This window comes from Haemaphysalis longicornis, unplaced genomic scaffold, assembly GCF_048455015.1.
Source record: "Haemaphysalis longicornis isolate Haplotype H1 unplaced genomic scaffold, Haemaphysalis longicornis Haplotype H1 scaffold_7, whole genome shotgun sequence".
Taxonomy (NCBI): domain Eukaryota; kingdom Metazoa; phylum Arthropoda; class Arachnida; order Ixodida; family Ixodidae; genus Haemaphysalis; species Haemaphysalis longicornis.
The window spans coordinates 118,686,363-118,700,085 of record NW_027526422.1 but is presented as its reverse complement, the minus strand read 5'-3'; the positions used below and the strand labels follow the sequence as shown (position 1 = coordinate 118,700,085).

Genomic DNA, 13,723 nt, shown 5'->3' with positions numbered 1-13,723 from the left:
CTCCGGAACGGGTACACAATTTCGATATGGATTTTGCGAAAGAGGCCGTAACCTCACCGCTTCCATTTTCTCGTTATTGCTAGCATACGAAAAATTGTTGTGTTTTATCTTTCGCCTATTGTTTTCGAGCTATTGTATAAACACATACGTGTTCCGTCCCATCTTTTGTTTCGCTCATTGAATGGAATTTTATGTGTATGCTTAGCCAAATTTGAATATTTTTAACCATCGCCGGAACATTAGAGGCGGGCGCTGCTTGCACCGAGTGGGCTGAAATAACATATTATGTTTGTAACAATTTTTCACAACATGATGTTACCATAACAGAGACTTGACAAAGTTGTAAATGCTGTATTATGAGGCGAGAAGCTTGCATGAATTAAAATCCCAGAGGTAGACTCTTTTTTGCCTAACAAATGCGCAATTGAAATGTTTTGTTTTCCTACTTTCTTGATCCCATGTAACAACAACATGTAGTATGCAAGCCAAAAAGGAGACATTTTTTGTAACGTTCTAGTGTCCACTAACCGCCAAACACAAATAGGGTATTTTTGTTCTCGTTTTTGCCATCGTTGCGGCTGTTATGTGAATTTGAGACGCTAGACTGTTTCTGGCGAATTTTTATTCCCAAGTTTTTTCGATTATTGCTACTTCAAAATATATCTTCCCATAGTCCCAACGAGATGGCAGCAAGTGTGACTAGTTTTCCGGCTTGTAGGCATGAATGACGAGAATGTTCTGTTCATTGTACAGATCCCCAGCAGTGCGCTCGTTCAGATTCTTGAGGAATTCGTGCGTGAACATTCGAAGCTCAGGCTTTTCGTCATCGTTTAGCAGGGGATACACAGGATTCAGCAAGACGAAAATTTCTGAAAGAAAAAGGTTTGCTGAAGGGAAGGATGCCATTTCCATGGTAACATTTTTTTTTACTTTCAGAGTAAGTATTTCGGATATGGCAGGTCACTCCTGTTCCGTATTTTAGGTGACAAAAACACTTTTTAGCCACGTCCAATCTAAACTCTATTGCCTAATCAACTGATAAAAAAATGTAAGTCTTAATTTGATTTTATTCCGGTCTGCTCTTTCACATCGAATAAAGGGGCGTGGACTTATTTCCCACAAAACTCCGTGGCCCTTCGACACATAGGAGTGAGCAGAATGGGTGGTTAGCTAAACATGTCCAACTTTGCACGTACCCGCCACGTCGCGTACTCCTTTTTCAGCATAACCCATTTTCACCACAGTTCAAATAAAGCTCGTTTCTCAAACAACTTCAATGGCACTGTGTATGGTAATATAATAGCTGCAAAAATAATGCCTTCCAAATAAGCTTGTGTATTTATTTCCACTCCATATGTCATACACAGATCCATAAAAATGGCATTATATTTTAGTTACTTCGCCCAGAAAAACTGAAAAAGTGAATGATGAGCCGATCTGTAAGCATATGGGAACAAAAACGTTTTGAAAAACGTGCCGTAACGAGTTCATTGCGTCTATCATATTCACTTGAACTAAGGTCGCAATCGCTTGGTGGCAACTATGATATACGCTTATCGGCACACTTACATCAGCAAACATAACCTTCTATGTTGTTAAATTTGTCCACGTAGGACACAGGAAAGTATCTTTGGAGGCCAAGCGATTTCAATACGACGTAAATTACTCTGTGTTGGGTCTTGAGACATCAAGAATTATACCACTCACTACGACCGCAGCCATGGTGTTGTCGTACGTCAATAGCACCGAGATTATTCATAAATATTTCGACATCGTAATGTGATTTACTCAGCAATATAAACACAGTAGACACTAGGATTCTGTCTTTTATCTGTACGGCATGGATGTGTACACAAGCGCCAAAGTTGTTCTGCTACTCCAGGACATGATGTTGCACGAGAAAATGAATTACAGCGCATTGCAATTCGCCCCCGACAGGTACAGCAGGCTATTTCAGTAAAAGGAGCATGTTTTCGTCTTGCATACGGGCGGGCGGGCTGTACGCCACGACCTTCGCTGGTGTTTGCCCCGCCCCGCCGTCCATTGGACTCTCCTCTAAGCTGGCGCTGTTGCGTCTGGTAACTGAGCTTGTCGTAAAGAGTACTGGACATTCAACAGCCCACAGAGCGAGGAACTCTGTCAACCATCAAAACCCGGTAATGGAACGATAAAATTCGCACCGTGGCTCTTCATGAGCGGGCTGCTCGTCTGGAGTCCTAGCCATCCATAATTGCACCCAACAGGGAACGCTGACAGCTGTCGAAAAACAGTGGTGGTGCGCAATAGCTTCATTTCGTGAGTATATACTCCGAAGGGTTTGCTCACGGGCAAGAAAATTCGATATTACTCTAGCTAAATGGGCTTTTACGAGAACGTCTTGCGGAATTCAAGCTATATGGTAAGCTGGCCATGTAATAGCAGCAGTAAGTCGTCTGCCTCCTACTTACGGTGCGGACGGCAATATTTCACTTTTCCACCTGTGTTGGCGGTCGTCGCGTCTGCAACACACCTTTGGAGCGTGAGCCCCCCGAGTGCAATTTTAATAATATATAGCTTCGCGCACGAGTGCCAGAAGCAAATCAAAGGAATCAACCGCTAGGCGGCAGCACTCATCCCTGCAAGAACTCCATTTGACGTGCCACAGCGAGCGTCATTGAAGGAGCGAGAGGGCGGAGGCAACAGAAGTGAAGCAGAGGGGAACACGGCACCTACTCTATCGCGGATAAACATACAAATGAAGAATCTTTTCACTGCCCTAAATGTTCGCATCGGTTATTTCCTACCTACATCACCAGATATACATGTATTCAGGCCGTCCCGGGCTGCATCACCAGGTTAACTACTACGTACCGTTTACACGACTTCATATTCAATCCACCGGAAATGGAGATGTGAGTTGTGCTTGATATCGGTACTGGAGGCTAAGGCCAAGTACCGAATAATACGGGCTTTCGGGGAAGGCAGGGCCGCAGAGGCCGGTTTATTTACCGTAGTGCAGTCTCTCGACTACCCACACGTCCCTCGAACTTACGCCTAACAAGGCATTCGCACACTGCCGTCCATGCGGGCGGAGCTTAAAACCATCGGTGACACCCTACAGGCACTAACAACGCCGGCCCTCCGTTATGTCAGTTGGTTATATTGCACAACGTATACCGACTCCATGGTGGCGATGTGAGATTACGCCGAGTAGGCAATACTTCCACAGTTTCAAAAACATTCACACGATAGCCTTGCCTCTCCGGTTCTTGTGGGTTCCGAGAAATATACACCCTCCACCCACTTTGCAGAAGATGGAGCTTTCGAGCTTGCATTTATTCCTCGTTTGCTTCCATTACTGACAATCGCCCCACTGAAAATCTTCTACCCCGGAAGGAAGGTATTCGTCGAGCCACACGCGCGGTCATTACCACTGGGTTGACGAGACGTCTTGACTAAATTTGATCTCTGGAACAGGGCTTTTCTCAGCATGCCTTGCGTTGCAGAAGCTCGTTCAGGGGTTATCATTCGAACGTGACCAGCACGATACCATGCTCCGTTCGATGACACCTGCCGCTTCTGCACGTCTCCTGCCGAACACTCTGGTGCGAATGATCTGGCGTAGACGTGGCCATCACTTCAACCAGTACGTCGATATTTTCGGTGCGCGATCCTCCATCCTTTGAGACCTCCCGATTTCCAACGCTGGCTCTCGATACCCAACCACCATCCTTCATTGTCTAGCTCCACAGAATGGGTTACTACCTGTATTTGATATCTTTTTATATTGCCTATGCCAGCGGACACATATTGTCACGAAAAGAAAAACAGAACAATCTCCAATTTCCAGAGACCCAGCTGGGCGGGCTCTCTTATGGCCGACATCGTGTAGTATAGATTAAATACATTACTCGCATCTTCCATGGTTCATTTCCTGCGTCCTGCCGTCACGTAACATGTTTTGGTGGAAGTTTCGGAGTTGATCCTCAACCAGGCCCCAGCTTCGCTTCGTCTCGGCTGCTTGAACATCGCTGAAAGGCTCTTGGAATGCGTCGGCCCGCCCCCGCCCCTGTGAGCCATGGACGCATCATTCCCAGCCCCGTGTCCCCATCCTGTGACTTGCCGAGAACAAACGACGTGACCAGCCGCGACCTACATAGAAGACGACGCTGTTCCCCTGTCCAGAACTCCGGCGCATCTCCGAGGCCTTTGGACGTTGTTTCACTGTGTCGGCGGGCATTGATGCCCCGGGGCTAGTTCTCACCATGACCATCATCCTCATTCGTGGCGGCAAGAACTTTTCCACTTTTCCTCTCCTCGTCCATTGTCACCGCATCTGTACATTTCCGACGGCCTCGACCGGGACGGTCGCTTTCGACGAGGGGGACGTGTCACGGAAAGAAGAAGAGAACAATCTCCAATCTCCAGAGAAGAAGACGAAGACCCAGATGGGCGGGCTCCGTCATGGCCGACATCGTGTCGTATAGTGTAAATACATCACTCGCATCTTCCATGGTTCATTTCCTGCGTCCTGCCGTCACGTAACAATATTAAGAAACCAAAAAGATTCATTGGTAAATCTAACAATGGCAGGGACATCTTGCTCCTTCTGGGGTTTATTAGTTTCACAGCACTGTAACCGAGGAGCATGTTTCGTATCCTTATGACATCAACTCGCCCCAACAGAAGCCATTACCCATCAACGATGGTAAACGACGACAGTAGAGGCACCTGATTCAGGTTTTAGTTGCGACTTCATCTCATTCACTCGCCTTGTCCATGCGGTGTCGTCGGTGTTGTCGTCGTCCGCCCCTCCCCCATTCTTCTCGCCGCGCGAGCTGCGCTCTCCACCGCTCACCCCCTCTCCTCTCCGATGCCCTTCTCTCCCGAGGGGCATTGGATTGGATTGGCTTGGCTTGGCTTGGCTTGGATTGGATTGGACTAAATTAAAGTGGATTGTGTTGGATTGTTTTGCGTCATAGCCGCGGCAGACGCACTGGCACCGGCGCGTCCCCTCACCGTTATGCGCGCTATAAAGCGCGTTGCCGGCGCCGCTCCGCTCCATCGTTCCAGCGCCGTTCCTGCGCTGTCCAACGCTGCAACGTGAACAATCTATGCGTCACATCTACACAGGGGTTCCCGCGAGGGGAGGTGGGAGTTTTTATCTATAAAAGAAGCGCACCTGTGCAAACTCTACAAGCCTGGTCACAACTAGAAGGTGAAGGAGTGAGAAAAGGCAGAAAAGAGTAACAGCAGACGCGTCATCTCTTTCAACTCATGAAGGCAGCTATCTCCCCGTGCCTCCCCCCATATATTGCTGTTCTCGGCTTTTCTTTCGCATGCTGTGGAAGGGAATCGAGAGCGGCGCAGCTGTGTAGAAGCTGCTGCGGCAAAATTTTGTCGACATGCGCTATATAATTCTCAAGGAGAAGTAATAATTGTACTTTCTAAGCCTGTGACGCGGAAAGCCTAGTGTGACCTTCCGTTGATCTATTTATTTATTTATTTATTATACCTTACAGGCCCATTGAAGAGCATTGAGTAAGGGGGGTTACATTTTTGAAAGAACACAAAAAAATAGTGGGGAAAAAGAAGAAAAGACAAGTACACAATATAGAGTTCGGGTAATCGGCTTACAGACATAAATGAAACACGTCATTCACGTTTCTAACAGACAATGATCACAAACGCACAGTGTTTTTGTGGAATAAAAAACATCACAAAAACACAAATACAAGGGGGAAACACCCATAAACAGTAACAATATTATTCTAGCAATTCATCATTACACAATTACTAGAAAAATGTCGGTGCAGATTATCGCTAAAGCCATCTTGACTACGTATGGATGCAATTTGGTCAGGAAGATCATTCCAGTGCATGATTGCTCGAGGCAATGCAGATGAATTGAAAGCAAGCGTCTTGCCAAAAATTCGCGTAAAACTATGACTATTATGAAGGCGGCGTGACGTACGTACTGGGGCGTTAAGAGGAAGTGGGTTAGGTGTGACGCGAACTATGTATTTATGAAAAAGGCATAATAGCGCGATAGTGCGACGGGTATCTAGTGGCTGAAGTGATAACTCTTGTTTGATTTGGGTAACGCTAAGATGACGGTCGTACTTGCGTGTAATAAATCTGGCGGCTCTGTTATGAATAGATTCCAGCTGGACGATTAGGTAGTTTTGGTGAGGGGACCAGATCGCCGACGCGAATTCTAGCTGTGAACGAATAAAGGTTAGATACGCATGTTTGCGGACAAGGGCTGGTGCGCATCGTAAATATCGTCGCAGATAACCGAGCGATTTAGAAGCCTTTGCGCAGATGGCGGAAATGTGGGTACCCCAAGAGAGATTAGGTGTTAGATGAACACCAAGATATTTATAGGAAGCGGCTTGCGAAACTGCACTGTGGTTGATGGAATAAAGAAAATCTGAATTATCGTGTTTCCGACTAAAAGACATTACTTCGCATTTACTCAAATTAAGTGACATTTGCCATGTATTACACCACTTGTAGATTATGTTTAAGTCATTTTGTAAGGAAAGGTGGTCGTTAAGGCTAGTAATCGTACGATATATAATACAATCGTCAGCAAAGAGTCGTATCCGTGATGAGATGTTGAGGGGCAAGTCATTTATGTAGATCAGGAAAAGTAACGGGCCCAGGACGCTCCCCTGGGGAACTCCAGAAGTAACATCAGCGAGGTGTGAAGAATAGTTGTTGACCACGGTAAATTGTTGGCGCATAGACAGAAAGTTCCGAATCCATGATAAAGTTAAAGAATCCAGGCAAAGGGCTGATAGTTTTGTAATGAGGCGGGAATGAGCAACACGGTCGAACGCTTTTGAAAAATCAAGGAAAATGCAGTCTGTTTGTTGGTTAGCATTCATGTTAGAGTGTAGGTCGGTTGTAAATTCCAGCAGTTGTGTATCATATGACAGGCCTTTTCTGAAACCATGCTGATGGACGAAAAAAAAGTTGTTGGATTCGAGGTGTTTATACACGTTAGATGCAATAATGTGCTCCAGTAGTTTACAGCATATGCACGTCAAAGAAATCGGGCGATAATTTTCGGGTGCATGTTTGTTATTGGATTTGAAAATGGGAACAACCTTGGCGATTTTCCAGTTGGCAGGTAACAGACCTGATGTCAATGATTTACTGAAAATATGGAACAGAATTTGACTAGAGATGTGCACAGTGTTCTTTAATATTTTTGAATTGATGTTATCGACACCAGATGAAGTGGAAACTTTAAGACTGCCAATTAGTGAAGCGATGCCTTCAGGAGTAATATTAATTGGCTGCATATATCTGTAATCGTATTCGGGAACCATGGGTATGGTGGAATGATCTTCCTGGGTGAATACCGACGAGAAGAAATTGTTGAAGGCATGCGTACACGCATGTTCCTGAAGGGGAACACCGTTGTCACCATGTATTACAATGTCATTATTAGAACGATTGTTTGAAATTGTCTTCCAAAACTTTCTGGGGTTATTTTTTAACAGCGAAGGTAAATCCTCAGAAAAGTATTTTTGTTTGGCACTGTGTACTGCAGAGTTAAAAGTGCTCAGAAATTCCTTATATTTGGCCCATGACGACGCACTGAAAGTAGATTTAGCACTCTTATACAATCGTTTCTTTTTGTTTCGCATACTTCTGAGTTGTCTGTTGAACCACGGATTAGATTGATCATTTTTTATTGTTATTAAAGGCACGTGTTTGTCGACCAGTTCGGCTATTTTGTTCTTGAAGAGCACCCAGCTGTCATCCACAGACCGGGAACTGAATGAGGGTAGAAAGGATTCATTGAAGAATTCCTCCAATTCTGCGTTCATTTCCCTGTAATTACCTTTGTTATAATCGCGTATTTTTTTAATGATGGCACCGGGGAATTTTAAAGGAGTGTTAAATGTAAACTGAAGGAGCTTATGATCACTGAACCCATCGATGTATGATACGGATCCTATGCTTTCCGGTGCAGTGGTTAATACAAGATCTAAGATGTTAGACCCTCGAGTGTGTTCGTCTATAACTTGAACAAGGTTGAAGTCTAGAGTTAAGTTAATGAATTCGGTTGAAGTGCTACACGGAGCTGAGAGGAGCGACCAATCAATGAGAGGGAAATTAAAGTCCCCGAAAAGGTAGACTATATCAGCAGGGCATTGTTTCAAGGCACAAGATATACTTTCACGCAGTTCCTTCAAGAAGGATGGATCGGAGTATGTGGACGGTAGCAGGCGCCTATTAAGACCTTAGCGGATGCTGTCACGCATGCAGCCCAACTTATTTCAACCGAAGCATTCGTTTCAACGGAAAACGACGTTATCCCATTTCTAACTGCGAGCAGAACACCACCACCCCTCCTGTGTGTTCTGTCGTATCTGTAAACGCTGTAGTTCCTCTTTTCGTTAAAAAGTTCGCTATCACTAATGTCAGAATGTAACCAAGTTTCAGTTAGCACCAAGATGTCGCTATTACTGTCGTCTAAGTAAGAGCATAACTGGTCGCGTTTAGGAAGTAAGCTTCGAATGTTAGTGTACGTAACCGATAACGACGGCAATTCTTTAGTTGAGTGGTTCTTTGGTCGCAAAGGGTGGACGCCTGTCCTTTGCTATATGTTAGAAGCGATAACAGTATCAGTTACGGGGTCATATGTGTATGTTTTATTGTCCATGCGCATTCTATCCACAGATAGCTTGAATGTCTTATTTTCTTCTCTGGCGAAAGCTATTAGTTTTTTTCTGGCTAGTCGGGTTGAGAAGGCGAAATCTTCACCAATCGAAAAAGTCGACCCCTTAAGCCTGTGCGCCGAACCTAGAATGGTTTGTTTGTCCTTGAAGAAGCAGAACTTCGCAATTATGGGTCGGCATTTATCGGGAGCAAACCCTCCCAACCTATGCACGCGATCAAACTTAAGGGTGTCGGCGGTAGCTTTAAGCTTATCTGAGCAGAAGTTGACTATTTTCTGCTCAGAGCCAGGCCAGTCCTCCTTGGGGTCATCCTCAATACCATAAAACAATAAGTTACACCGCCGAGCCCTGTTTTCCGCATCATCACACCTTGCTGTGATAGTTGCTAATCTGTCATTTAAGTTGCTTAAAGTGTCGCTAGGTGTAGAAGATGTCGTGGTGCACTGCGACGCAACTTTATTCTCCAGTGTTCCCAGCCGTTCGGCCAGGCGCTTGAGCTCGCTATCGGTCGCATCTTGCCTCTCCTTCAGACCTTTCAGTTCAGTTAAAATAGCATCCTGCCCTGCTTCAAGCTTGCCCATACTTTCAAGGATAGAAGCAAGTGTTTCGGCCATCTTAGTTTCAAGCGTTACGGGAGAAGGTCCGGGGTTCAATTCAACATCCCCCGAGAGTAAAAGCATAAAATATACAAGGTAAGCATGTGTAGTAGCAGAGCACAACTGGTACAGAAATTTTCGCCAGGACTCGAGCATGTCGGGGGGGCACGACACCGCGAGAAAGAAAGGGTCGTCAGAACGAACACAATAAGCAGCGTGCTGTGGGTCACTAACCTGCGTCAAGAAAGGCGCTCTCATGCCTGCGTTCCTCGCGGTGACGTGCCCCGACTGACTCCGGTGCGAGAGCTTCTTAAGTAGGCATGGAGGAGTGCCGGGGCCGGCGGTTGAGCTTAGTGTTGTGCTTCTATGTTACTCTTGTCACGCCACTGATGTAGCCACATCCACAGCGGCTCTGACAGAGTGCGGTTGCTACGAGCGGTCATTCAAGCTACTCTATACTTTTGCGCCATTGACTACTCTCTTGGTATCTCTCGCCCGCAGCAGGGCCTGGTTGGAAGTGAAGTTGTGAAGCATTGCGTTGGAAAGTGAGGTTCTGAACCCAGGCAGCGCCGTACAGAAGGCCCCTGCAGTACATTCTGCGTCCCGCGTCCTTTCTCAGGACTTTTCGAAATTACTGCTGTTTCTCTTTCCCGTCGCGCTCTCCCCGATAAAACACCAATTACCTGTACCACGTGTTTTCGATACTCTTTTTTGACCTGCTCTGTTTTATTGAACCTACAAATACAGCTCTTTCAACTTAACAGAGCTAGCCTCTCCGCTGTTGGTGGTGAGACCGTCAATTGTAGGGGATTTCATATTGATTGCGAACGGCTTTCACTGCAAAAAAGTGGCGCAGGTTTAAATCTTCACTGTAAAGTTTTGTTATCTTCTGCGCTGAAGGTAAAATGGTAGGAGATGCGCCTCATAATCATTTCATTCTTGTGGTCTTCCAATAAATGTTTCTCGCTGGAGATGTTTAATGAATTGCACTGGATCAATGCAGTGCTGGAAATGAGCCGAAAAATTGGGGGGCTACTCAGAATTTTTTTAAAATTCCACGGAGAATGCCTAGTTGATCAGTCTGTTTTTCTTTTCTAGAACATTCTTTGTAACTTTGCTTACGTTCCATCCACACTTTATCTGCCCCCTGTACAGCACACCGCAAAGCTTTTTTGTCCGCTCGCCATCACCGGAAGCCTCCTGGTGATCTGTTGCAGAAAATTTTGCTGAGTTTGCAGCCGTGCGCCTAATCATGTAAACAGGCCCCTGAACAGAACCACATAAACTCAATTGCCGTCGCCAGGCCCAGCATGTCGACACCGGTAGCACGGCCACCCTTCAAGGCGGCTTCAATTACAGGTGTGTCATGAGCCTACCGTCTTTGACACAGATGTTTCTCTTTACGAGCGAGCGCTGCGTCGCCTTTTCTATGCTTAAAGTACCCTAAAGCACTATACTTCAAATACCTCGATAGGTTTCCTGTTGCCTTGTTTTGCAAATTAGAAAACACATTTGTGAACAAAACCACCACTTGCAAACAGCTGGGGCAGGTAACGTTCCAAACACAACGTCTTCCCGCAAACATGAGTGTCACAGTCCTACAAACACTTCGGATCCCGTCCATCGAACGACGACAATGATTCAAACGCGAAATTTCTGGCGTGTGAAAAACAAATTGCGAACTGCCAACGTCCATGGCGCTGCAATCAAAGTGAAAGCAGCAACGACCAAAGTGTAAACCGCTCGATAGCCGAAGTCCATACTCAGCGCGAGAGGAAACGAACCCCTCAAGAGAAAGCTGAGCTACTCCAAACATTGTCGCCTCTAGACCATCGCCGTGGTTGGATGGAGGGGATTTGAACTTTGTTTGAAGAGGGTGAGGTGAGGTATCTTATATTTAATTTTATCGTTAGTACATCGCAATGCTGACAATAAAAGCTGCATAGAAGCAGCTTGACAAGCCCTTCAACCCAAATCAAACGTCAAGCAGCAGACGGCAATATGCATGCTGTACAGTAGAGCTTCTACACTAATCAACACAAAAAACACCAAAGTATTACAATTCTATTGCGATAACAAAAATATGCAATGGGGAACATATATATGAACGCCGCTAACAACTAAGTGAAGAAACGATATTGCATTAGGAAAACATGAGAACGCTACATAAAAATTATGTTTTTGCTGAGGGAAAAAACCGACGACGCGGCACATACTGAAACATACAAAATACAAATAGTGTCCGTTTACAAAGATGCACCGGTAAACAAAAAGTGATATTGAAAAAAGTATACATATGAGCCACTGCATACAACAGAACAGTAACAAGCCCTCCAAGAAAAATGGTTACCCCATTCAGGGTATGACCCGCAGTGAGATACATAATGCATTGAAACGTTACACATGGGAAACAAAGTAATACTAGTTATTGAAGGCCCAAAAAATTGGATCCATTATGCATTAAATGTTACAAATATGAAAAAAAGTAATGGTAGTGATGAAGTCCCGAAAAATGGAAGAGTAGCAAAGAAAAGAAATAATAAAAGGAAAGCCCACAAGGAAGTGTTTTGCAAGACAACATTGATAGGCGCTAGCTTGGCGATAATAATAAGGGCGACGTAAAAAAGAAAAAAACATTACCAGAATGACGCTATCAATCTACAGACTTCCCTTTTGGAAGTACGCGTCATATCTATATTTCTTCCTTCCAGGGAATCAGCTAAAGGGGTAGCATGAGCTATATAATGAAGAGGAGTCACGTATTTAGAAACTTTCGTTATATTGTGCTCGAATATTTGCTCTTACACTTTACGCACTGTGAAGTCCACTTAAGCTCAGCCAAAGTGGATATACCACGCCCGCGCAATCTCTTCCAAAAGACTGCTGAGCTACCCAAAAAAGATGTTGGGGCAATCGGATAGACGTCGCTTTCACAATACGAGGTACACAGTTCACTTCTGTCCCCCAAAAGCGTTCTATTGGTTTCATCATCATCATTATAAGCCCTCCTATTGTGTAAAGTTTCCTTTCCAGCAGCGCGTTTTGCTTACGACACCACGATCAATGCGACAAAGAAACGTTCGCTTTAAAATGGAAGCGCAAATGAAATGTTGGTTTCATCATTTGTTACGCCCAAAGCATCGCAACTGTGATCAATCCCAGCTTGGTGAACAGTACTTTCCGAAGCGTCCTCAGACCTATTGACACACATTTACGCCTGTAACAAGCCTATCAGAGAGTGTGATTAAAAACCTACATGTGCACACATGGAGGTGCACACTAGGGGGTGTAGTTGTGGGTTTGTAGAAGTAGCAGTCGTGAATGTGTTTGCACACACCCTACATTTCTGCTTTATCTCTCGGGAGGTTCAATCTTGCAGTTTCCTTACTACATAACGCTTGCTATAATGATAATGGGTGGGCTCCCTGCCGTAGCTAGATCAGTGAATAAAGTGCGGAGCTTCTATGAAGTCTTGCTTGTAGTTTTCACAATACGCTTACACATCTTCATGTCTTTTTAAACCCAAGGACTTGCTTGCCAGCATTTTACTCTAGATGTGAGTGCGGCGACGCTCATTGCAGACCTGTTACATATCACACGTGACAAACCAAGAACAAGTCCTTCCTTAAGTGTACTTCTCACATATTTTTAAAGACCGATAAAACCACCACGTCATGGGTGTTTTTATGCAATTTAGTTTACACTAATAGTGCTGGATTATCAAATATTACGTACATTGTGGATTACCATCTTGCTGTGCTGGATATCAAATTACAATCAATCTCGAACCCACACCTTGGTAAAGTAGTGCCTCTTTCCTTGACATATTTCCCTTATTAAAGAAGCCATTACGACCCAAAATGCTCCGGTTCGCAAAATGTGCCCTTCGCTCGAAGGAGACCCAAATTTATCAAATATTCAAAACACACCGGGTAGGCCGGGGGCGATTCCAACGCCACTTCCCTTCTAATTTTTTGCCTTATTACACTATATCCAGCGAGTGCGACTGGCGGCGGCGGACCAAAGCCGCTCCGAAGAAACATGTTTGGTCATCCACATTCCGCTGGAGCCTTCTGTTCTCTCTCATGGTACCAGTTGGACTCTAACGTGCATTAACCACAACCGTATCTATGTTTTTAACGCACGCTCATAACAGGTCTTTCCCGCCCATATTATGCCAACGTGTCACTAAATTTGAAAGTGTTTTTAATATATCTAATAAACTTTTATTAAGACATCTATCTCGGAATAATCAAACTGGGTGAGATACCAACGACTAGTTCTAGAAACCAAAGAATGTTGTATTTTTCTTCATACTCCATTTAACCAGATACCTAATGTATAACCTGTCCTGCTCTTAGTCCTTGACCGGAGAGAAGTTCCACTAGAAACTATTTTTAATAAAAGAAACTCCTGGTTTATTGTTTGGTGCAAACGTACCGGGGATCT

General features: G+C 44.9%; 1 protein-coding gene across 1 annotated transcript in view; it reads right to left on the bottom strand.

Moving 5' to 3' along the window:
- Window positions 1-605: 605 nt before the first annotated feature.
- LOC144144965 (trans-aconitate 2-methyltransferase-like) overlaps window positions 606-13,723 on the bottom strand; it is a 23,325-nt gene continuing 10,207 nt past the window's right edge. Inside the window, exon 4 of the mRNA XM_077676465.1 lies at window positions 606-869. Coding sequence (XP_077532591.1) covers window positions 700-869 — 170 coding nt within the window. The 3' untranslated portion in view covers window positions 606-699. The remainder of the gene's footprint in view (window positions 870-13,723) is intronic.